Source organism: Arvicola amphibius, chromosome 5 (assembly GCF_903992535.2).
Source record: "Arvicola amphibius chromosome 5, mArvAmp1.2, whole genome shotgun sequence".
NCBI lineage: Eukaryota > Metazoa > Chordata > Mammalia > Rodentia > Cricetidae > Arvicola > Arvicola amphibius.
The window spans coordinates 151,019,761-151,044,022 of record NC_052051.1 but is presented as its reverse complement, the minus strand read 5'-3'; the positions used below and the strand labels follow the sequence as shown (position 1 = coordinate 151,044,022).

Sequence of the window (24,262 nt, the reverse complement as noted above, 5' to 3'; positions counted from 1 at the left end):
CATAGAGACCTTCTCTTTACAGAGGCCGTTTTTTGCCACACATCTCACCACCGCCCTCAAGCCAAAATTCCCCTTGTTTTCACAGGATAAACATTCCCATGGCAGAGGAACACTGTGTTCCCTAGAGGAGATGCAAGCACCTCGTTCCTGCAGAGGCCGTGTGGGCTTATGAAACCGAGTGCTGGGCCGAGGTCCTGGACAGGAGCCTAGGGCTCGGCACCAGCTCTGCAGACCTCAGCTAGGTCCCAGCAAGGCAATGAGAGTGACAGGGGAGCTCAGGTTGGGAGCTGGGTCGAGTCCTGACACTGCAGCAAACCGGCAGTGTTGCGGGTCTGGTCTCCGGTAGATACCACAGTGAAAAGGAAAGTCCTCTGGCAAGGACAGAGAGCACTAGTGAGGGTGCCTGAGAAAGCCTTGCTCTCTGCTGTCCTGCACCTCGACTTTCCAGAACACTGTCTGGCATACAGCAGAGTTTAGGGCAGAAAAGAAAGCAGCGTCTTTGGAGAGTAACACTTCCCTTACATGACCACCAATCAAGATGCATATAAAAAGTTTGATTGGTAGGATTTTTCTTTTCTCTTGGTGGTATACAAAATAAACAATACATATCTTACAGTTGATAGCATCTTAGAGTCAATAAGATATAAGGTTTTAAAAAGCAAGTGTCATCATTATTCTTCAGTGAGACCACTGGTGGACTTTGCATGGAATTTTTTAAAACATCCTTAGCCCACCCAGATGCATGGATGGCTCTCACGTCTGGATATCTATCTCCCTTGCTATTGTTTCCTTTGAAATGTTTACCAAGGGCCCAGAGATGCAGTATCAACTTTGGGCCACTAGAGGGGGAGAGAACATTGGGGGACAGATGCCCGGTCTCCTCGCGCTGTGGCTTCTGCTTTCTCCTAAATCTTTCCAGTAAGCCCCTCTACAACAGCCTGTCCACCTCTCACTGGAACCCCGCCTGCAGGGTCAGATCAGGGAGAGGGACCCCGTTCCACTGTCGACGCGGGCTGAATTCTGCGTTTGAAAAGCCACATAAAACTCAGCCCTAGTTTAATGAGCTCATCTCGCGAGCAGAAAAAGGTACTAGTCATGGCCCCAGGCTCTGCCTGCTACAAAGGCAGAGTTGATGGGTGGCCACCTTATTTGTACGCTTATTCGTAAGCCATTTGGGGACTCCCGAGATCCGCGAGGATTTGTGACGCTTTCTAAAGAAATGTATTCACTATTGCTGCCACCTGGAGCCTTCCTTAAAATCCCTTCCTCTTTCTTCTTTCCCTCCCTCTGTCCATCCAACCCCCCCCCCCGCCCTTCTTCTTTTCCTCTCTACACTTAGTGGGAATTATTGAATATTTACTATATGCAAAGAACTGTGCCAGGAGCAGAGACGTCGAAGTAAGGAGAACCAACCACTGTCTTTATGAATCTTGGTTCTGGGAGATTTAGACAAAAATCTACAAATCAGCTACAAGGAAAAATAGTGGCTCCCTAGCAGTGCTTGTTTCTATATAAAACTTTGCAGATCCTCTTGGGTCTCAGAGGTCCCCAACAGGCTTAGAGTGGCCACTCCCAGCTGCGTATTTTCAGGAGGTAGATCCTCCTTGTCACAGCTAGGGGCTGTTTCCGCTCCCGGTATCCTGGAAGGTTTCTCTGACAGGTAACTGAAACAAACCCCACCAAAAAGTGAAGGACCGAGCTTCCAAGCCCCAGGCCTGCCCTCTCAGTGCCACCACAACAGAAGGAAAGCAACACCATCCACTAACCAACAAAAGCCTGTGTGGAGCCCAGAGATGCTTGGGACAGCTCAATCCGTGGGAGTTCATAATATAGCATAGAGCCCTGCTTGTGCGCTAAAGATGTGAGTTTTGTTCTGAAGGCATCTGAAGTTGTTTTGAGGGAGGAAGACCATAGATTCATTTGGTCGGATTTTGTTATTGAGAATGATCTCCAGCTGGCCTGGTCCAAGGTCAAAGTTGCGGGGCTCCTCCTGCCTCGGTCTCCCATGTATCGGGATTGCAAGAGTGCATTACCATGTGCTGGTCATGAGGTACAACTTTGAGAATTCATATAGGAATAATTCCAAATCTACGCTTTGGCTGTGGCAACTGTGACTGGAGAGATTAAATGGAAAGAATTCCTGAAGATCAGAAGCCAGAGAAGGAGCAACGGGCATTGAATTAGCGTCAGGAGGAAGATGCCTGGTTGGACCACCTAACGCTGTCCTCAGCAAAGACTTTAGGTGCTCTAACCAGGCATCTTAGTTAAGTTAGTAAGAGCAATGAGCAGCTAGAGAGGAGATGCTCAGCCTGAGCCACAGGGAAGATGGCTACTGTGCGCACAAGGGGAACGGTCGTCTGGAAGCAACTGTAGAGGGCGAGAATGGAAGTAACCAGGGAAATGATGCTGATGCAAGGGCAGACATGCCCCGATCCATCCCTTCCAGAAGGGACTGTGCGGACCTGGAGCACCACCTGTGATAACGAGTGTGAGGAATGGTAGCACACGTGCTGGAGATCTGCAGTCTGTGTCCTGAGCAGACTTCCTAACACTTGGATGAGGGAAAAGCTAAAGAATACCGAGAAGTGATTGTGTACAGGTTCAAAGCCACTCTCAGAATACAGGAAAGTAAATAAAGACGTGGAGAAGGTTGAGGATGCCAAAGAGGAATAGACAGAATAATCGAATGGGAGAGAGAGATGTTATGTGTGCCATTACCAGAGGCAGCAAGATAAAACAAGAAACTGGAGGCCTCCAGCAAAGAGCATTCCTGGAGCAAGCCACGGCATAGCCCCGGCCTTAGCAGAGAAGGAGAAAGGAGGCCCACATGGAAGGGAAAGACCTTCATCTGGGTTGTCCACGGCTTCCAATAGAGCATGCCAGGGCTTTGTCTCTGTGTTGCTCCGAGGAAGGACAAAAAGAAAGAGACAAGAACAGTCACAGGGGACACGGGGGAAAGAAGGGGAATTAGAGGCCAACTGAATCAACATGGTTTCCCTGGCAACACAGAAAATGAGTTCCTTTTAGACCCCACTACTAGATTCTGTGGGCACTTGCCAGGGTAAACAGAAATCGCCAACTGACTACCACATAGAGATAGCACAATGGACAACTTGAATGCTGGGGAAATATATATAAATATATTATATATAGAATATATAATATATATAAATGATAAAAAGAAAAGACACTTGGCCTACATTCAGGTAAACCTTTACAACACAAAAGGACTTTGTTCTGGACATGGAAGAATAGGAGTATTTTTAAGGTAACACTGTTGTAAATGGAGGGTTAGCCTCAGAATCTTCTGGAAGCACCGGCTATAGGCACATGAAGCCCTACCTGGGTCTGGGGATTTAACTCAATTGGTAGAGTGTTTTACTAGTATGTTCAAAACATTGGATCATAATCCTATAATCTCACAACTCAAAGGGTAGAAACAGGAAGATTTGACCCTTGGCCAAGTTCAAGGCCAGTCTAAGTGACATGAGAGTCCATCTCAAAATGTATTTATATTCCATTTATGTCACTGCTTACCCCTCTAGGTCAGATGCAAGGCCTCCTCGTGTGACTGCCTGACCTCAGCCAAGTCCCCTATACCCTATATCCATCTGTGCTTTCTCATTCTCTCTTTCCAGGAAGATGAGTGACCACCCGCTGAAGGAGATGTCTGAGAGCAACAGGAGCCCCCTCCTGCCAGAGCCTCTTTCCAGCAGATACAAACTATATGAGTCAGAACTAAGCAGCCCTACCTGGCCTTCCAGCCCCCAGGATACACACCCAGCCCTACCCCTGCTGGAAATGCCTGAAGAAAAGGTGAGCCTGACCCCATTCCCCGCTAAGATGGTTCCTGAGCAGTCAATCAGAGAGCAAGGGGGTGAAAGATGACTTCAATTCTGGTATATTTCCATATGGATTTTAGGGTGGTAGTTTCCATTCCTAAAGGAAAAGATGACAAGCTTTGATGGGAATTATATTTAATCTTTAGATAAATTTGAGAACTATTTCCAATGTAATAAGACTAAATTTTCCAATCCATGAACGTAGGCTATCTTTCTGTTTATTTTGAGGTTTATTTTCTTTTATGGGAGTTTTCAATGAGTAGCATTTGCACATTTTTTTAATTTATTCACAAATATGTTCTACTTTTTATTCTATCATGAATAAATTATTTTATTAATTTTAATTTTAGATTTTTAAATGTCAGGGCATAAAGATAAATTTGATTTGTATCTCTATTCTGTAACTTTGCTAAACTTATTCAGACTTCTAATAAGAACTTTGCAGGTACCTTAAGAATTTTCTATATAAGAAGACATGGAGGTAGAGATACAATCTATGTTTAATCTTTTTCTTTATGATCTTTTCCTTTTGTCCCCTTTTCTTTCTGGTTTGCTTGTGCTAGAACACAATGTTGAATAGTCACGGCAAGAGCAGACGTCTTTGTTTTGTGCTTGATCTTAGAGAGAAAGAGAGAGATTTCTATTACTCAGGGTCTTTAGTAGATGTCCTTCATCAAACTTAGAAACTTTTAATCTATTCCTAGTTCATTGAGAAGCAGCCACATTTCAAATGCTCACTAGATGCTTGTCTTAAGAACTACCATATTGAAAAACACGACTTAAAAAAAAAAGTCTTGGCCAAGCATTCCACAGGTGAAATTGAGGAGCAAATGAACTGGGTGAGGGAAATAATCCATCCTTATATCTACCAATCCCCAAAGGACTTCAGCATTTACCTCAATTACAAACAGTATGAGCCATGAGTGGTAGTCACATTAGTACCTGAGATTCCTATTCAAGCGGTCACAGGCCAGGTTCCCCAGGAGCTGGACTTTGACATAAAGATTTACAAGAAAGAAGTTTCCTGGGGTGTGCCTTGGGGAGACACACTTACAGATGAGGAAGGGCAGCAGGACTAGGCCAGAGGAGAAACTGAGCTATGCAACGGCCATAATAAAGACCAGAGTTTCTCTTGTGATGGGCTTTGGATCTGAGATAGCCTGAGATACAGAACTGCCCTGAGCTGGAGGGAGAAGGTTCCACATACCCACACATCACTGATTTTAAACTTTATAGCCATTAGATAGAATGTTTACCTGTGGATCACAATTATTTTAAATACTATAATAACTGCATTGTAATATAATTTTCTTTGTGCTTATTTTGTTTTAAACATTTCTAACTATTTATTATAGAAAGATGTCTATAGGCACCATTAAACTGCCAAGAGGAACCCCTTGTCACAAATCATTAGGAAAACCTCTTGTGCAGAGCCTGAAATAGTCCTAGGATGGGCAGGTTCACGTTGGGTACAGCTTTAGACAGTAGGTGTCAGTCTCATCTTTTGTCTCATGATCCCACATCTCTATCAGAATCCCTGACAGTGCCCTCTGTTCCCAATTTCCCTACTCTCAAAAAGACATCATTTAAAACTGTGTTTGGTAACACATGCTTACAATCCCAGCACTGAGAGGATTGAGAGCACAAGGCAGCTCACCAGAGCCTTACAGTGAGTTCAAGGACAGCCTGGGCTACCAATGAGACCCTGTCTCAAAGAAAGATCAATACACGAAAGGTATGCCATTTAATAGTTTCTCCTTTCTTTCCATAAAGGATCTCCGATCACCTGATGAAGACAGCCACATAGTGAAAATCCAAAGACCCAGTGAAAGGAGCAAAAGGAGAGAAAGTGAGGTGCCCCGCAGGGCTTCTGCGGCCCAGGGAGGCTTCAGCTTCTTCCACACTGTGGGGTATCTCACTGGTGACATGAAGGAATGCAAGAGCTGGGTAAAAGGTAAGCAAGTGTCCAAGGGAGAGCAAGGGGCAGCTCAGAGACAACCTCTCCTCCAGCCTGGACAATGAAGCTGTTCCCTCTCTCTCACACACAGCAGGGACAGACACAGAGAGGGGAAGCTGAGTTGACCCCAGGTGGGCATGAACCCAATTAGCCTGTCCTTCCATTTTAGAATTAATACATTTCATTGATTTCAGTCCTTTGCCAGCATTCATCCCTGTGCGGAAATGATAGAGGGCAAACAAATTAGTGATGTACAAGCCATTTCCCGAATAAACTGCCTGGCCATTCCTCCACTTCTCCCACAGCCGTTCATGATGCCTATTATGTGCCAAGAAAAGATCGGCATCTCCCAGCTCCAGGATTCTTTCCTGTTCACCTCTTTCTGAACTTTAATGCTTTAGCAAACACCACACTCACCCCATCAGTCCCTACCTGCCCCCCACCAGCGTGGTTGTCCTGGAAACCACACCAGAGGAGGCAGAACGCATGTCCCCTCTCCTACACCTGGCTTCGTCTAGGCCCCAATTCAATAATGATTTTCACAGCTGGGCTCTAACAATTTCTTTTCCAACATCCCTTCTTGAAGTGGCTTTCTCTGCTGCTCAGATACCAGCCCTCAACCGAGTCACCCAGCACTACACAATGAGGGACTTTGCTTCCCTCCCCACCACTTCCCCTGGACCAATAAATTTCCCATGGAATGCTCCCGGGGCTCCTTGCCAACCAAGCCAATGGCTGGAACTCCTTTAAATTGGTCTCAGCGTGGTCCCTCAGTTTGTATGGCAAAAACTACCACCTGCTGGAGACCAATTGCTGGGCCACTCAGAGCCTTAGGCTGAGTGCCAACACCCACTCCCAACCCCTTCACTCTCCCACCCCAGGCCAGGCTGGATGAGAAGTACCCTGGCTTGGGCATCTCTGTGCACCTCTGTTCCCATGCCAACCAGTAGTCTGATACACAGGCTGTACCCTGCTGATGACGCTTTCTGTCTCTTGCAGATAAGCCCCTGGTCCTCCAGTTCCTAGACTGGGTCTTGCGGGGAGCAGCTCAGGTGGTGTTTGTCAACAACCCCCTTAGTGGACTCATCATCTTCATAGGGCTCCTGATCCAGAATCCCTGGTGGACAATTGCTGGGGCCCTGGGGACAGCGGTCTCAACCTTAACTGCCCTTGCCTTAAGCCAGGACAGGTAAGTGCTCTCTATGGACCCAGTGCATGGAGCATGGCAGACAGGTGAAGTGTTTGATTTAGCTGCAATCGGAGACTATGCTTTCCTTTTCTGGCCACCCAGACCTGAATAATCACATAGAAACTATAGTAATTACAACAGTTTGGCTGATGGCTCAGGCATATTTCTAGCTATCTCTCACATCTTAAATTAACCCATTCCTATTAGTCTATGTATTCCCATGTGGCCATGGTATTACCTCATTTTCTATGTGTCTTGTTTCCTGGCAGCTGGCTTGCATCTTGCTTCTTCAGCAAACACATGGGGTCTGCCTGACTCTGCCTTCTTTCTCCCTGCATTCAGTTAAGTTTTCCTTCCTACCTATATTCTGCCCTGCCATAGGCCAAAGTAGCTTCTTTATTAACCAATAGTAATGAAACATATTCACAGCATACAGAGGGAATCCCACATCATCTCCCTTTTCTGTCTAAACAAAAAAGGAAGGTTTAACTTTAATGTAGTAAAATTACATATAACAAAACAGGTATCAAGCAAGAATTACACTTACAATATTTAGTCTATTTGTATCTGGAAAGTTTCATATCTAATTTATCTTTTATCACCACTAAGGAAAACTATAACTGTCTGTCTTCAACTCCATCAAAGAACCCAGAAGAATATAATATTACCTAAGTAAACAGTAAGTGCATTATAGGCAACTTCCAAAACTCTAGAATTGACAGAGACATCTTACTACCTGGACAGTCACCCAAAGTTCCTCTGTAATGTTGGGGCATCCATCTTCAACCTATAGGCCCATAGTATCTGACAGACTTTTCTGTGAAGCAGGAAATTTGAAAATCTGTTCTACCTTCTACTGGCAAAGTTCAAAGAGTGATCAGCCACCCCATCCTAGCAGCCACCTAAAACCTTAGTTTTACTTCTCTATTGCTGCGATAAAACGGCATGACCAAAAGCAACTTAGGGAGGAAAGTACATATGTAGTCGACTATCTAGGGAAGTCAGGGCAGGAACCTGGAGGCAGCTGCTGAAACTGAAGCCGAGAAAGAACACTGCTTATTGGCTTGCTCTCATGGTGTGTTCAACCTGATTTCTTTTTTTAAAAATTTATTAGATTTAAAAAAATACCAATACAATTTCCTACTCTCTCCCTTCCTCTCATTCCCTCCACACACCCTCCCACCCCACCCCCATCCAATCCTCAGAGAGGGTAAGGCACATTGCTTTGTGGAAGGTCCAAGGCCCTTTCTACTATATCTAGGCTGAGCAAGGTATACATCCAAAGAGAATAGGATCCCAAAAAGCCAGTACCTGCAGTAGGGATAAATCCTGGTGCCACTGCCAGTGGCTCCTCTGTTCTCCCCAGCCATGCAACTGTCAACCACAATCAGAGGGACTAATTTGGTCCTATGCTTGCTCCTTCCCAGTCCGGCTGGAATTGGTGAGCTCCTATTAGCTGCTGTTACCTACTGGCAAACTGTTTCAGTGGGTGAACCCATCATTGTCTTGACCTCTTTGCTCATATTCTCATTCCTCCCACTTTTAAACTGGACTTTGGGAGCTCAGTCCAGTTCTCTGCTGTGGGTCTCTGCCTCTGTTTCCATCAGTTGCTGGATGAAGGTTCTTTGGTGATATTTAGGATAATCATCAGTCTGATTACAGGGCAAGTCAAAATCGGGCCCCTCTCCTCTGTTGCTTAGGGTCTTAGGCAGGGTCATCCTTGCTGGTGGGAATGCAAACTTGTCAACCTGATTTCTTAAACTATCTAGAATCACCTGCCCAGGGCTGGCAGTGCCTTCAGTAAGCTGAGCCCTACAGGCCTGCCCACAGTCCAATCTTATGAAGGCATTTTCTCAAGTATTATTCCTTCTTCTTGGAAAAGTTTAACTTACATAAAGTTGACAAATAAATAAATAAATAAACAATCCTGGCAACTGCTCTAATGTCAACTTTGAGCAGGTTACTGGAGATTGTCCTAGCTCAGGACAGCAATAGCATCATGTTGAGCTTGGCTATGGAACCTTTTGGAAATACTCCTTCTGAAGGAGATTTAAAAAAAAAACCCACTTAACCTATTATCTCTCAGGGAGGTTCACAAACTGCTTTTAGGAGACAAGATTATCTTGTTATTGCTATAACAAGATAGTATATAGTGGAGAGCTTGAAGAAAACAGACATCTTCAAGTACTGGGAGAAGTGGAGAGATACACGTTTTGTGTGGGGGATGGGAGGGGAAAGGGAGGATGGTATGGAAGGGGCATCAAGGATTTGGAGAAACAGAAGCAATAGGAAGGGAACACAGAGACAGGCATGGAGGCAGCCTGGCTGGTGGGAAACCAAGTACCACTAACAAATAGCATCTTGTCGAATTTGACTCTCTTCGGACTTTGTTAGATGTTGCTCTGACATTCATTCCCTCAAACTTCCCTGATGTTCAGAACCACCTGAGGCATGACTTGAAGAAATACACTTCAGTCCCGCCCGCTTCCCTCCAACTTGTAAATAATCTCATTCAAATGAACTGATGAAAGACAATCTTTTCTTGCTGCAATGACTAATTTTTTATTGAGCACTTACTGTGTGCTAAGCACATATTTTTTACATTTAGATCTATTATTTGAACACTTACTATTTATATTCTTCAAGGATAGACATGTAACTAGAAGGAATAACTCGCAGGAAGCATTGGTCTGTTCATCTTTATTAAGACCTATGCAAGGAATATGTGTACCAAGAAATAGCATATCCTTCACAGAGGAACCCCCTGATGTGCCCATACCCATCACAACAGCACCATATTCCTCTGGTGACAGTCACTGGGACCATCCCCCTGCATCTCTTTATCCTCTCTTGTTCTGGCTAGAACATGCCTTTAAATGTCTAATCTATCACAAATAGTGTGAATGGGAGCCTTTTTGCATGGATCTTGGTACACATTTGCTCCATTTTGGGAAGAGACTTTTCAGTCTCCCAGGAACTTCTTATGATTTAGGAAATCTGGATAATAAATACTAGATTATTCCGTTTCTTATGCTTTTCAATTTGGGGTCTGCAAATCATGAGCCATCAGTAAATTTTTTTAATTAAACTACTCAGTAAAATACAACAGATTAAAGTTATTGGTGTGGAGTAGAAGTAAATATGAAATTTTTGTTGCATTTGTGGTACAAGAACTAGATCATACTATAAAATAGATTTCTTTACAGTGGGTTTCTCAAGAACTATTTTTACCAGTATGCCTGGATATTTGTGACTCTTGACATCACACCCAGAAGTAGCCAATGAATAAAACAGAGTCTGTATTTTATAATTGAGGGATGAAGGAAGAGCAGATGCAAGGTCCTGCCTAAGTTACTGTGTGTGACTGACAGGATACAGGCTGGCCCACACCATAAAGTTCGCTTAGACTCCAAGCATGGGGCTCTTGTCATCGCACCTGTACAGTGTGGCCCTAGGCCTAGAAGGAAAGCCCAGAAGAGCAGTGACCAGAGAGCATTAAGTCATCAGCACATACTGCTTCCTCTAGACCCTGCTAACCTTCCATAGTCCTTCAAGGTAAATGTATCGATCAGCTTGTCTCCAAGAGGCTGTCCCCACACCTCCAAGTGGTCTTGAAGGACGGCTCCAATCCTAGCAGCAGTGAGGCCAACTCAAGAAGTTGTATTCTTGAGTGTACAGGTCTGGTGAGCTACTTGATAATCTACTCTTATCAAGGTTGAGTGTCTGCTTCAGCCAGTGGGCCTCAGTTCTCTTTCCAATGCACCCGCCATTGTATGGGCAGTTGGCATAGAACCCCTTCTATGATTGTGCTGCCTAGTTTTATGTCAGCTTGACTTAAGCTAACATCATCGGAGAGGAGGGAGCCTCAATTGAGAAAATGCCTCCATAAAATCAAGTTGTAGCAGGCCTGTAAGGCATTTTCTTAATTAGTAATTGATTTAGCAAGGTCCAGCCCAGGGTGGGTAGTGATAGAACCTGGTGTTCCTGGGTTCTATCAGAAAGCAGCAGGCTGAGCAATCCACGGGAAGCAAGCCAGAAAGTAGCCCCTCCCCATGGCCTCTGCATCAGCTCCTGCCTCCAGGTTCCTGCCCTGGTTGAAGACCTGCCTTCACTTCCTTTGATGATGAGCTGTGATGCAGAAGAGTAAGTTGAATAAACCCGTTCTTCCCAACTTGGTTTTTGGTCATGGTGTTCATCACAGCAGTAGAAACCCTAACTAGGATACTGTTTTACCAAAATTCGCTGGAACTGACCTTGAGGCCATTCGGCCCATTGCTGTCCTCACTTTGTAACCTCAGACAAGCATGTCCAGCTTAGCGCCATCACTCTTGCCTGTAAAAACCTATGGCTTATGGCAGAGCCCAAGTCCCAGTTGTATTCCCAGATTTTTCTGTTAACAATAATCCAATGGTAAACTCCCAAACTGTTCAAAGTATCACTTCATTGATTATTACTTCCACCAGAGGAGGTGCACACTGGGCCCACCTCATCCCCCAAAATACTATGATTAGAAATCATCAAACAAATAAACATCAAACAGAAACCCAAGCCCTGAACGTGACTTCTAAAACCTTAGTTAGTTCCTTTCCTACCAAGAGTTTGCTTAGCACCAGTTTGTCTCTGTAATTCCTACTAACTCTTATTTCCCTGTCTACTTCCATCATTCCTCCAAGTCTCCCTCCTCTGGGATAACTCCCTAATTAGTCTCCATGAACTTTGAACCCTTTGTCTCTGAACAACTACACAACATATGCAAATACTATGCTATGCAAACTATCATATTATCAGCAAATAGTGAGAGTTTGACTTTTCTGATTTGTATCCCCTTGATATCCTTTTGGTGTCTTATTGCTCTAGCTAGGACCTCAAAAACTATATTGAATAGATATGGAGAAAGTGGACAACCTTGTCTTGTTCCTAATTTCAGTGGGATTGCTGTGACTTTCTCTCCTTTTAGTTGATGTTGGCTGTTGGCTTGCTGTATATTGCCTTTATTATGTTTAGGTATGTTTCTTGTATCCCTGCTCTCTCCAAGACCTTTGTCATGAAAGGATGTTGTATTTTGTCTAAAGCTTTTTCAGCATCTAAGGAGATGATCATGTGGTTTTTGTTTTTCTGTTTGTTTATATGGTGGATTACACTGACAGATTGTCATATGTTGAGCCATCCCTGCATCTCTGGGATGAAGCCTACTTGATCATGGTGGATGATGGTTCTGATGTGTTCTTGGATTCAGTTTGCCAGTATTTTATTTAGTATTTTTGCATAAATGTTCATGAGTGAGATTTGTCTGTAATTCTTTCTTAGAAATGCCTTTATGTAGTTTGGGTATCATGGTAGTTGTAGCCTCATAAAAAGAGTTTGACAGTGTTCCTTCTATTTCTATTGTGTGGAATAATTTGAGGAGTACTGGTGAGACAACCCCTTTCTGGTACTTTACATAGTTTTACATACATTTTTACTTTACCCTCTTAAAAATATGTCTGTTAAATTTCCAAAAAAAACCACACCTATAACTGCTAAAGAAATAGAAACAGTTGTCAAAAGTCTCCCAACAACAACAACAACAAAGCCCAGGGCCCGATGGTTTCTGCCATCTACACTTCTAGTCCACCATCTTCCCCCAGAGTCTCACTCTCAATTTGTTACTAAAGGAATCATCTAAGCCATGCAGATTCCAGAGTTTCACTGAAAGCTGGATGTGCACCACCAAATGCTAAAGCAAAATAACTTCCCCCCGTCCCAGGTCCACCATCGCCTCTGGACTCCATGGCTACAATGGGATGCTGGTGGGACTGCTGGTGGCCGTGTACTCAGAGAAGTTCGACTACTACTGGTGGCTTCTGCTTCCTGTGACCTTCGCCTCCATGGCCTGGTGAGGTACCTCCCTATTTCTGCTCACAGAGATGCTCACACGGTAGGGATGGGACATGTGCACTCACCCAGTGTCCCTCCATAAACAGATAATTTTGTCTATGATAATCCATAATAAATTCATGATTTCAGAAGCAATACAATGGGGTTAAGTGGAGATATGGATTACCGGAGACCCTGTACAGCAATAAAAGACCACATGTTTTATTGAGTTGTTAATCTTCCTTCATAAATAATAAAGGCTGACATTTATTGAATAGTTTGTAAGTACCAGACACAGTGCTAAGCAAGGTGGGGTTATATTTGGTCCCAGCTTGCAGAGAGAAGACTAAGACATAGAGAAAGTAAGTAACTCATTCCAGGTCAGACAGTCAGAGGTTTTGAGGCTGGCTTTCTGAATCTAGAATCTGCATTATTAAACTCCAGCCTGCATGGGAATCACCCACTGTGGGGCCTAACTAAGCCTTCAAATCTGAAAACACACTCGTGATAGAATCAGAAGGCTTTCTCAGAACAGGAGGTCGGGATGCAAAGCTCAGTCTTTGAGCTGGAACTTTCAGTTGAGAGCTTCCCCAAGAGGGAAGGGGTAGGAGCAGAGATGAAGAGGAGGATGCAGAGGGTGCTTAGCCATTCACACAGATGATCTTGACTCCATCTGAACTTGAAGAGGGTTAGTAACATGTCCAAATGGCCCGAAAGCAGGCCGGCTGCCCCGTGAGCCTGTGTCTCCAACTTTTCAAGTGACCCGTCTATACCGCCCTGCTCTCAACCCCTCTCAGACATGGTGATTTATTCCTGTTCTCAGCAATAAATCAGATGTAGTGATTTATTTTTAACATCTCCAAGAAGTAAATGTCTTTCTTAGGTTTCAAAGTCTGGAGTTACTAAAACCAGTTAGTTCAATTTAGTTTAAGTACTATTTCATTGCTTTTCAGTGGCGCTTGCAAATAAATTACTGCATTAGGCATTCTGGGAGATTTATTTTTCTTCTTGGGGTTTCTATCTTCCTTGATGCACTGGGACAAAAGATAAGATGGTCATTTCTGTGGGGGGTTTTCTTAATGCTCCCCACATGTCCTCCAGTGAGGAGCAGAGCTTATACTCATTTGCATGCATTTGTTTTTAAACTACAGAGATTCAGGCCCTCAACACAGCCCGTCCACCATATGGCACTGGGTGGCTCCTTAGACTTCAATGCCCCAACCCCCATTTCCCAAATTAAAAGGCAGAAAATGCTGACTCCCGCTCTGGGCGGAACTCTGAACCACCTTCTACTCTGGTGTATTCATCCATCCATTCATGCAGCCCTTGGAATTCAGTTCTTTTAGCCTGGGGATCATAGCGCTATTTTCAAGATTCATCCAATAATCTGAATGCCTGAGACTATTGACTGAGCACAGGGACTATTGATGAGTTTGGATAAGGAGGAACCTCTTCTCTCTTGGGTTTATGTTTTTTTCTTTATTAACTAGTTTATAGGAGGTAAACTTATAAACTAGCAAATAAAATTCCTTCATGATGCGTTTAGTGCTTTGAGAGAAGCAAGAGTGACTCCAGACATGGACGGTCAGGGAGAGACACATTGCAGATGGGAAGTTTGGCTCACCACTCATTCGACAGGAAGGCACGTACCAACTAAAGGTCTAGGTGAAGGATGCCTCAGATAAAAGACTCCAAATGGAGAATGGGATGCGTCCAAGAAATAGAGGCAAAACCAGAGAGATCCTGAGGCCCTGAGAGGGATGGAGCTATGGCAGGGGGGTGAAAGGAGAGCAGATGACGTGGGTCCCTAGCACAATATGCATCCAATAAATATTCTGGCTTTTATTACATCTGTGATAAACATAAAACACAGTTACAAGGTTTGAATTAGAGCAATGATGTGAACTCAAAGCTAAATAAGCTTCACCACCTACAAAATGGAGAATGGATTTAGACAGAGCAAGAGTGGCTTTATAATCATAGTAATTTGCTAAAAAGATCCACAGAGACAGGAATGCTGGGACTAGAGTGGGGTCCATGAATATTGCCAGGAAAGACTGGGTTTCTGGTTTATTTAAGGAAGACAAAGGCAACAAGACTTTCTAAGAAGATGGCAATAGGAAAAAATTCGGGGGAGAATATCCAATACACAATTGTAATTTGCTTGAGTATATGGATCATGAAGATGTCTAAGAGCCAAACAAGAAGACAGAAGCAAACTTCTTTCTAGACACAGAGTGTGTCAGACTTCCAAGCAGAGGTGTTGAGACACCAAATGGACACACAAATCTGGAAGCTAATAACAGAGTCAAATTTGAAAGCCAGAAGCACATAGAAGGTGTTTCATCTAGGGGACTAAAGAATACCACCCAAAGGAGAAGATGGAAGAAAGAAAGGATCCGAGTCACAACCAAGGAATCCCCCAGTAATTGGCTGTCTGGCAGAAAAGAGGGAATGCCATGGAAGGGACTTGAGAAGGAGTAAGCAGGCAGCAATCTAAGAGAGCTCAATGCCGTGGTAGCCCACACAGAAAGTATTTCCATACAGCGCAAGATTCCAACTTCAGATTAAGAGGAAGGGGGGGAGGGGACTGTGAACTTGCCAGGTGAGATGTCATTTGGTGAACCTGACAAGAGCCATGTCTGTGCTGTAACTGAGAACACACCCCTGACTGGATGGGGTGCAGGGACGATAGGAGCAGGGCAGCTGGGATAACAGAGCGGCCAGTCTGAGGAACGATGCTGGGCAGAGCAGGCTTGGGAAGGAGTGGGTGCCAAGTCAAAGGGAGGGAGCATCTGGAGTAGACACCTCTAAACTGTACCCACCATAGCCTGACAGAAATGGTCTGCAGAAAAGAGGTCTGTACTGCAGAGACTGTCACGAGAGTGAAGTCCTTGAGACGAATCCAAACCAAAGAGCAGGGGCAGGAGCTGATCTGACGAAGGAGTGGGGACACTTCCATCAGATGTGGGAGGCAGAGGGGCAATGTGGGGCAAAGCTGGCAGGGCGTGGGTTTCTGTGGTCGAGAAAATGAACTATTTCCCATCCCTTCACTTTTTTATAAAGTAAATAAAACCTTGCGGTTGACCCAGACAGAAAGGGAGGCAGACAGAAGAATTCAAAGAGAAAAGCAAACGCGAGGCAGCTCTCAGTGTGCTAGAGATAGTTCAGACAGGCCTGACTGCCCACGTGAGAGCCGTGGCCACTAATTAAAGACACGCGGCGCAACCAGGTCACGGAGCTTTCTGCCTTGCCCAGCTGCCTCTGAGCTGAGAGATGTGTGGAGTATCAGGAGTGGCTAATCCCTTCCAGGGAAGGCTGAAGCTGGGAGAAATTCATTTCTTAGCATTGCTCACTTAGTCTCTGCTTTATAAGAGCCTGGATTTGCATTCAGCTCCATCCGTGTCCAAGATCCATGCTCTTTCCCAGGACCAGGCCAGAGGCCAAGAAGGCGGAGTAAGCAAACAACTCAAGATTTTGTTTTGTCTAGCAGTCCCCAGAGAGGTTCCCAGAGTCCAATCCCGCTCATTGCCTACATGTCCTAGTATCATCCATCTAGAAGGTCAGACCCGAAAAATGCTGCCACAGCCCCAGGCAACAGCTGGTACACATCTGGATGAGCCAAAGGCAATAACGGCATTTTATGGAGGTCATGTTTTGTTTGGTTCCCTCAGTTGAGGAAACAAAGATGTATTTAAACCATTTCACAAGGTAGTCCATTCAAAGTATTGTGTTTTTATTTTGATTCCTCAAACTGAGAAGCTTATTCCCAATCCTAGCTCAGCGAACCACCAGAATCCCAAAGGAAGCACAGAGATGGAGACAATAGATGGTCCAATGGCCAGAGGTAAGGCAGAGTCAGCTTAAGAGTAATCAGGGTAATGAATGCTTTCTCTCTTCTCCCTGCAGCCCAGTTATTTCCAGTGCCTTGAGTACCATCTTCACCAAGTGGGATGTGCCAGTCTTCACACTGCCCTTCAATATTGTCTTAACGCTGTACCTGGCAGCTACAGGCCACTACAACCTCTTCTTCCCCACAACGCTTGTCAAACCTGTGTCTTCCGTTCCCAATATCTCCTGGACAGAGATTGAAATGCCTTTGGTGAGTTTCCCAGTGGTAATGAGTCAAAAACTCTGGGCTGTACTGTGGACCCTTTCACTTGCCAGCTGATGTGTTAGCCAGGTCCCATCCTTCATTAGAAAGCAGATGGGGTTGGTCGTGGCGATGCATACTTCTAATTCTAGCATTCAGAGGGGGTAGAGGCAGGTGGGTCTCTATGAGTTTGAGGCCAGCCTGGTCTACATAGGGCTCTCTAGGCCAATCAGGACTACATAATGAGAACCTGTCTCAAAAAGAAAGAGAGAGAGAGGAAGGAAGGAAGGGAGGGAGAGAGGGACGGAGGGAGGGAGGGAGGGAGGGAGGGAGGGAGGGAGGGAGGGAGGGAGGGAGGGACGGAGGGAGGGACGGAGGGAGGGAGGGAGGGAGGGTAGAACAGAATAGAAAATAGAAAAAGAGGCCAGATGATGGCCTCAGCATAGACAGGAATGGCCTGCAGCCACATCTATACATTCAGCAAGTCTCTACTAGGCATCTAGCTCATGCCTGAAATTTTCAGATTCCGAGCATATACCTGAAAGAAGCCAATTATGAGGCCTGCATTCTACACAAGAAAAGAGACAACTCAACCATGAACTGTAAGCGTGAAGTTGGCAAGGCAAGGTTGCTGTGGCTGAATGAAAAGCATCAGATGAGATAGCCGATTTGATAAAGCAGTAAGAAACTAACACAAATACTTTTAAATAGTATTTAATTAGGTGTTACCTGTAGAAGACAGGATGGATTTTTTTTTAACCTTACTCTCTGTATCAATGATTCTTAAGCAAAGGGTAATTTTACTCCTCGGGAACTTTAGTCAATGTTTAGAAATGTGTTTTATTGTCAAGCATGACCAGTGATTAGTTTGGCTCGGTTTGTAGAATACATGACAAGCGTATGTGAAGCCCTGGGTTCAGCCCTCAGCACCATATGAAGCTAGTATAGAGGCAGATGGTTGCAATCCAACACTTGGAAGATGGAGGCAAAATGAGCAGGTCATCCTCAACACCATATCAACCTTGAGGCCAGCCTGGATTACATGTCTTTAAAAAGAGGAAGCTTTAAAAAGACCAGCAAGCTAGTTTAGCAGGGGAAAATGGTTGCCATGCACATCTGATAATCTAAGCTCATATGAGTTCAGCCTCAAAACACATACTGGAAGAAAATAACCAAATTCCAATGCTTGCTTTCCTCTGACCTTCACACATGTGCTGTGGCACACACACACACCTATCATGCACGCACACACGCGCACACACAAAAAAAATGATAACAATAGAATAGAGAATGCTACTGGCATCCAGTGAGTAGAATCCAGGGAAAGTATTAAAGATCCTACAGTGCACAGGACAACTGCCCCTCCCCCTGCAAAGAATTAGATAAGCTGGGGTGCTGGTAGAGCTGGAGTGGAGGGTTTTCTTTATAACCTGCTTACAAATGCGCATGCTCATTGACTTTCCTGATGTCTGCACATAAGGATATAGGAGCATGATAAAAATCTACCGTAAGAGTCTAAAAGTATGTAGAATTGTAAAATCCTTAGCCTTGTCACCAAACATAGAAACAGCCACCAGCTAGCACTTTTGCATCATGTATAATACTTTAATGGTGTATAAATGCAAGCTGATTATGATTATGTATCAACATTATCCTACACCCTTACTAAATTAACTCATTTCACCCTGCAGGAATTACAGGGTGATACCTGATCGAGTATTTTACCATTACTTCCAATTTAAGAATGAGGAAACTGAGGCACAGAGGCAGCTATCCAAGGTCAACCTGCAACTAGCACCTAGCATAACACCCAGGCAGGTGTTGCAGAACCCTAACTTTGACCCACCATCCCTTACTCCAGTCTGGACATGTGTTCTCAGCCTGGGGCAACCATATGCTAAAACTTCCTGCTTCCCAGCATGCCCACAGGTTGGGGCAATCACCATATGCTAAAATTCATTGCTTCCCAGAAGGGTCCGCCTAGCACCAGGTCCCTTTAGGTATAGACTTGCTCCACCCTGGCTTTGAAAATCCATCTCCCTTTACGTATGACCCACACTTCTAGTTCTGCCTCCTAGGGTACCTCAGATTTGCCTCTGTCATGGTTTTTTTTTCAGTGTTTGAAAATAACCCACATCCTTAGCTAGAAAGAGGTTTGACTTCTGGGTCCTCGCCATCCAGCCACGGCTGCTGTGGCTTCTGCTGGTGCTCAGCTCCATCACTCCTGGGTCTTCCAGGGACAAAGCCCTGCCTTTACAGCAAAGCCCAGCTCCACACGCAAAAGGAAAAGGAAAAGGAGCAGGAAGAAAAGCTAGACCCATTGTCAACGTTCAGCCATCTGACTGGCAAGCCGAACACACACACATGTGCATGCACACACATATATCTATTAGCCCCAGGCTCATGGTGGCAAAACCTAGAGAGTAATGATAACCAAGGAAGGCCTCAGCCCACATGCAAGGCCAGACACCTCAGTGCTGTGGTAGCCAGTGTGGTGTGGGTCACAGAGAAAAGAAGCCTGCCTACACACAGCAAACGGTTGAACACAAATCTGGGTACCTCGACGTCCAAGTTCACCCTCTCACCTGACAAAATCTACTACTCTTGACAACCAGCAAATTCTCCTCCCCCCACTCCACACACACACCCCGCCCTTGAAAAGTCAATTCCGTTTTGCGTTTACCCTGCAAGAGAGGGGAGGACCGGCTTCCTCCTTGGCTAAGCAGCCCATGGGTACCTGAGAACCACAGAGGAAGGCGGTGCTCCGTAAATTTCCACTGTCCACCTGACTGCCCTTTACCTCGGGTGTCTGCTGTAGCAGGGAGCGGCAGGGGGCCGCAGGGAGCGGCAGCAGTGCGCAGTTCACATGCTAAAGCAGGATCTCCGCAGTGGAGGCGCTTCGTTCGGAACTCTATCCCACGACACCATACCCTCAGCCCTGTCATTCTTGACTGCGTAGGCTTACAACCTGTGTTCCCACATGGAAACCTGGAAGCTGGGCTCAGCAGGCCACATTCTTCAGGTGCGGCCATGTCATCGGACATCCGCTGACACTTCTGGTTCACATCTTCCGGGTCCTTGGAGATAAGACTGGGCCCAGGCCCACCCCACCATCTCGTCAGACGCTCGTGACAAAGTGCAGTGTGAAAAGCCTCTCATTAGGAAACAAGAGATTCCAACACTTGAAAGCTCTCTGTGAGAACTTTTTTACTCCCTAAAGAAATCAGACATGTTCTCAAACCAAATCCTGTAGCTGATGACAAAGCCCTGAGACGGACAAAGCAATTGTCCACATCTGCAGCGGGTGATCTATGAATCCAGGAGAAACCAAACTGCTGCTTGCAGCCAGGGAAGCCCACTGGCTGGTCATTGGATTCCCTGTGGAGAAGCCAGGCTGGCTTTATTGCTTAAAGCTCCCCTGGGTGCTAATGGACACAAAGTTTGAGAATCACTAGGCATTCGGTGTGTAGTTATTAAACACCTGTTGTATGCTCAGCCACAAAGGGCTCTGGTCTCTTAGACTCATACGACCTAATACAGAAAAGAACTACAGACTCTTTTTTCTTCTTTTTCCTTTTATTGAAAATAGGATTTTTTTTCCTCACATACTATATCCTTATTATGGTTTCTGCTCCCTCTACTCCTCCCAGTCCCCCACCTCCCCTCCCATCCTGATCTACTCCATTTCTCATTAGAAAACAAGCAGGCTCTTAGGAGATAATAATAAATAAAATATTAGATAAAACAAAACCAAACACATCCAAATGGGACAAAACAGACAAAAGAGCCCAAGAAGAGGCACAAGAATCAGACCCACTTAGGAATCCCATAAAAACACTAATGTGGAAGCCATAATATGTGCACAGAGGACCTGGTGCAGACCCTGCAGGCCCTGGGCATGCTGCCTCAGTCTCTGTGAGTTCATACAAGCTTTGTTCGTGTTGATTTAGAAGGCCCTGTTCTCTTGGCATCCTCCATCCCCTCTGGCTCTTAGATTCTTTCTGTCTGCTCTTCCACAAGGTTCCCTGAGCCATGAGGGGAGGAAGTTGATGGAGACATCCCCTCTAGGGCTGTGTGTTCCAGGGCCTCCCCCTCGCTGCATAATGTTGAGTGGTGCATTTCTGTGTCTGTTCCCATCTGCTTCAGGAGGAAGATTCTCTGATGATGGCTGAGCAAAGCACTGGTCTGTGTGTAGAAGAATGTCATAAGGAGTTATTTGATTGCTATATACAGAGAGAGAGAGAGAGGGAGAATAGGGGAGGGGGGGAGAAGAGAGAATCTCTCCGCTCTGCTCTCTCTCTCTCTCTCTCTTTCTTTCTATAAGTCTCTCTCTCTCTATCTCTCCTGAGATCTGACTCTCTAATCTACTCTCTCTGCTTCCCCCTTTCTTTTATTTTGGTTTTATTTGGGTTTAACCCTAGTCTCTGGGTTTTCCAGTATCAATTCTCTTGGTCACCCAGTCAGTGTCATGTATTGGTTCCCTCTCGTGGAGTGTGACCATACGTCCAATTAGATATTGGCTGGTTTCCCTCTCACATAGCTTTTGTAAAACAATTGCCCTAGGTATATCTTGCAGGCAGGACCCATTGTAGATCAAGGGATTTGTGGTTGGGTTGGTGTGTTTTGCTTCTCTTTTGAGCATGAGTGAAATGAACTCCCTTGCCAAAGACGCTAAAGCATGTGGTGAAGGCTCTGTGCAGTCGCCAGCTCAGCTTTTCCATGTTCAGTGGGTTGTGTAGATGTTAGCTTCAGCAAAGGGGCATTGCCGTCAGTTTGTGGAGAGCAACACCCTGGGTTGTTGGAGGACTCCCATGGGATCCCTTTGCCCAACACTTCAATTAGATGTAACCCAATCCCGGTACTGGAAGCTTCATTTGGGGACAATAAAGGGCCAGTTGGGGCTCTGTCTCCCCCATTATTTGATGATTTTATTTAGATCACCTTTGAGTATGTATATATTTTAGGAAACTTCTACTGCATTAGGTTTCCAATACTACCCCTCTAATGGCTGTTGGGGAATATCGTTTTAAGGTGTGTTACTTTTGTTTATGCTGCATTTAACTCCGTGAAGCTGTGTTACTGTGCCTGCCTAAAACACCTGAGGGCCCTAATAAAGAGATGGGCAGCCAATAGCAAGGCAGGAGCAAGGATAGGCGGGGTTGGTGGGCAGAGAGGATAAATAGAAAGAGAAACAAGGAAGAGGGAAGCAAGGAGAGAACAAGGAGAAGACAGATGCCGGGGCCAGCTACACAGCAGCCGCGGAGGAAGGGTGAAAGTGGGATTGCAGTAGGAGAGAAGGAGAAAGCCCGGAGGCAAAGGTAGACAGCATAATTTAAGTTTAGGAAAGCTGGCTAGAAATAAGTCCAGCTAAGGCTGGGCATTCCTAACTAAGAACAAGTATCCATGTGTGGCTTATTTGGGAGCTGGGTAGTGCCCCCTCCAAAAAAAAGAGTAAAAAGCCAAAAGAGTAAAAAAACTACAAAAACCCTTTAATTTTAGCTATTTCTTCCCTTATTCTCTGCCTCTCCCTTCCCCCTCTCCATTTAATCCTTCAGTTCCATTATGGCCTCATTTATCCATAACTATCTATTCTCTTTTCCTTTCCTACAGAGATCTATCTGCTCCTCCCCCCACCAGTCCCTTAATACCTAACCTCTGTGGTTCTGTGGACTACAGCTTGGTTATTGACTTAACAGCTAATATCTGCATATAAACAAATGCATGCCATATTTATCTTTCTGGGTCTGAGATACTTCGCTCAGGATGATTTTTTTTTCTATTTTCATCCATTTACCTGAGAATTTAATGGTTTCAGTTTTTTACTCCATTGTGTAAATGTACCACATTTTCTTTATCCATTCTTCTGTTGAAGGACATCTAAGTTGTTTCCATTTTTTGGCTATTATAAATAGAGTAGCAGTGAACATCGTCAAGCAAGCTTCTCTGTGGTAGGATGAAGCATCCTTTGGGAATATGCCCAAGAGTGGTGCAGCTGGATCTTGAGGTAGATCCATTCCCATCTTCCTGATCGATCACTACACTGATTTTGGTAGGGCTGTACAAGTTAGCATTCCTACCAGCAACAGATGAGTGTCCCCTTACTCCACACCTTCACCAGCATGAGCTGTCACTAAAACTACAGAATTGTTCTAATTATTTAGATGTATTCCTCTTATATGTGCGAGTGTTTAACCTGCACATATGGACCACAAGCATGGCTAGTGTCTATGGAGTTCAAAAGAGGGTACTGGATCCCATGGGATAGGAATTATAGACGTCGGTGAACATTATGTGTGTCCTGAAAACCACACTCGGGTCCTCTGCAAGAGCAACAAATACTCTTAGCTGCTGAGCCATCTCTCCGGCACCCTAGGATTTTAAATTTGGAGGTCATTAGCTAGGCCAAGCTCCCTCAAACAGGACAAGCCAATAGTGTCTTGAAAAGGCCTTAGACTAGGAGTCAACTCCAAAGGCTCTGCACGCTACACTCGTCATTTCTCAAATTATTCGTGAGAACAGCCTAGGATACTTGCAATATGTCCAGAACATTCCTAGGACTTCCAGAAGTCTATAGGAAATACCCTGGTGCCTTATACCCTGGTGGCAATCTAGGAAGGAAGTGCATTCTGGCCCCCTCCAGGTTCCTCCCCTCGGAGTAAAAGCCATGTGTGTCCCAGAAGCAGTCATGCCCAGCACTGTTAGGGGCTCCACCTGAGTGCATGATGGATGCTGGATGCCAGGTAGGTGGTGGAGTGAGGAAGTATTTGTTCCGGCTGGTGCCTTCCTTCCCCCATTCTCTCTCACGCTGGAGGGCCCAGCAAAGCTTCTGTTCCCCTTCATTACCCGCCGGCCTGGTTTTGGCCCTGATGCCTGGATTTTGCATTATCTGCCCCCTTCTCCGGTGACCTGCTTTCTGTTGACTTTGCAGCTGTTACAAACCATCCCTGTTGGGGTGGGCCAGGTCTACGGCTGTGACAACCCCTGGACAGGTGGCCTGATCCTGGTGGCCCTGTTTATCTCCTCCCCACTCATCTGCTTGCACGCAGCCATAGGGTCCATCGTGGGGCTGCTAGCAGGTAAGATAGAACCCCGGTTCTGTAGGGAGATCTCTAGGGTTGTCTATTGTGGGGCTGCTGGCAGGTAAGACAGAACCCCGGTTCTGTAGGGAGATCTCTAGGGTTGTCTATTGTGGGGCTGCTGGCAGGTAAGACAGAACCCCGGTTCTGTAGGGAGATCTCTAGGGTTGTCCATCATGGGGCTGCTAGCAGGTAAGACAGAACCCCGGTTCTGTAGGGAGATCTCTAGGGTTGTCTATTGTGGGGCTG

The 24,262-nt window shown here is 45.3% G+C and overlaps 1 protein-coding gene across 1 annotated transcript in view; it reads left to right on the top strand.

Annotated features, from left to right (window-relative positions):
- The first annotated feature begins 3,642 nt into the window (after positions 1-3,642).
- The window catches only part of Slc14a2 (solute carrier family 14 member 2), a 54,133-nt gene continuing 33,513 nt past the window's right edge, over positions 3,643-24,262 (top strand). Inside the window, exons 1-6 of the mRNA XM_038330657.1 lie at positions 3,643-3,816; positions 5,616-5,796; positions 6,799-6,988; positions 12,735-12,863; positions 16,754-16,946; positions 23,866-24,013. Of these exons, the coding sequence (XP_038186585.1) occupies positions 3,643-3,816; positions 5,616-5,796; positions 6,799-6,988; positions 12,735-12,863; positions 16,754-16,946; positions 23,866-24,013 (1,015 nt within the window). The remainder of the gene's footprint in view (positions 3,817-5,615; positions 5,797-6,798; positions 6,989-12,734; positions 12,864-16,753; positions 16,947-23,865; positions 24,014-24,262) is intronic.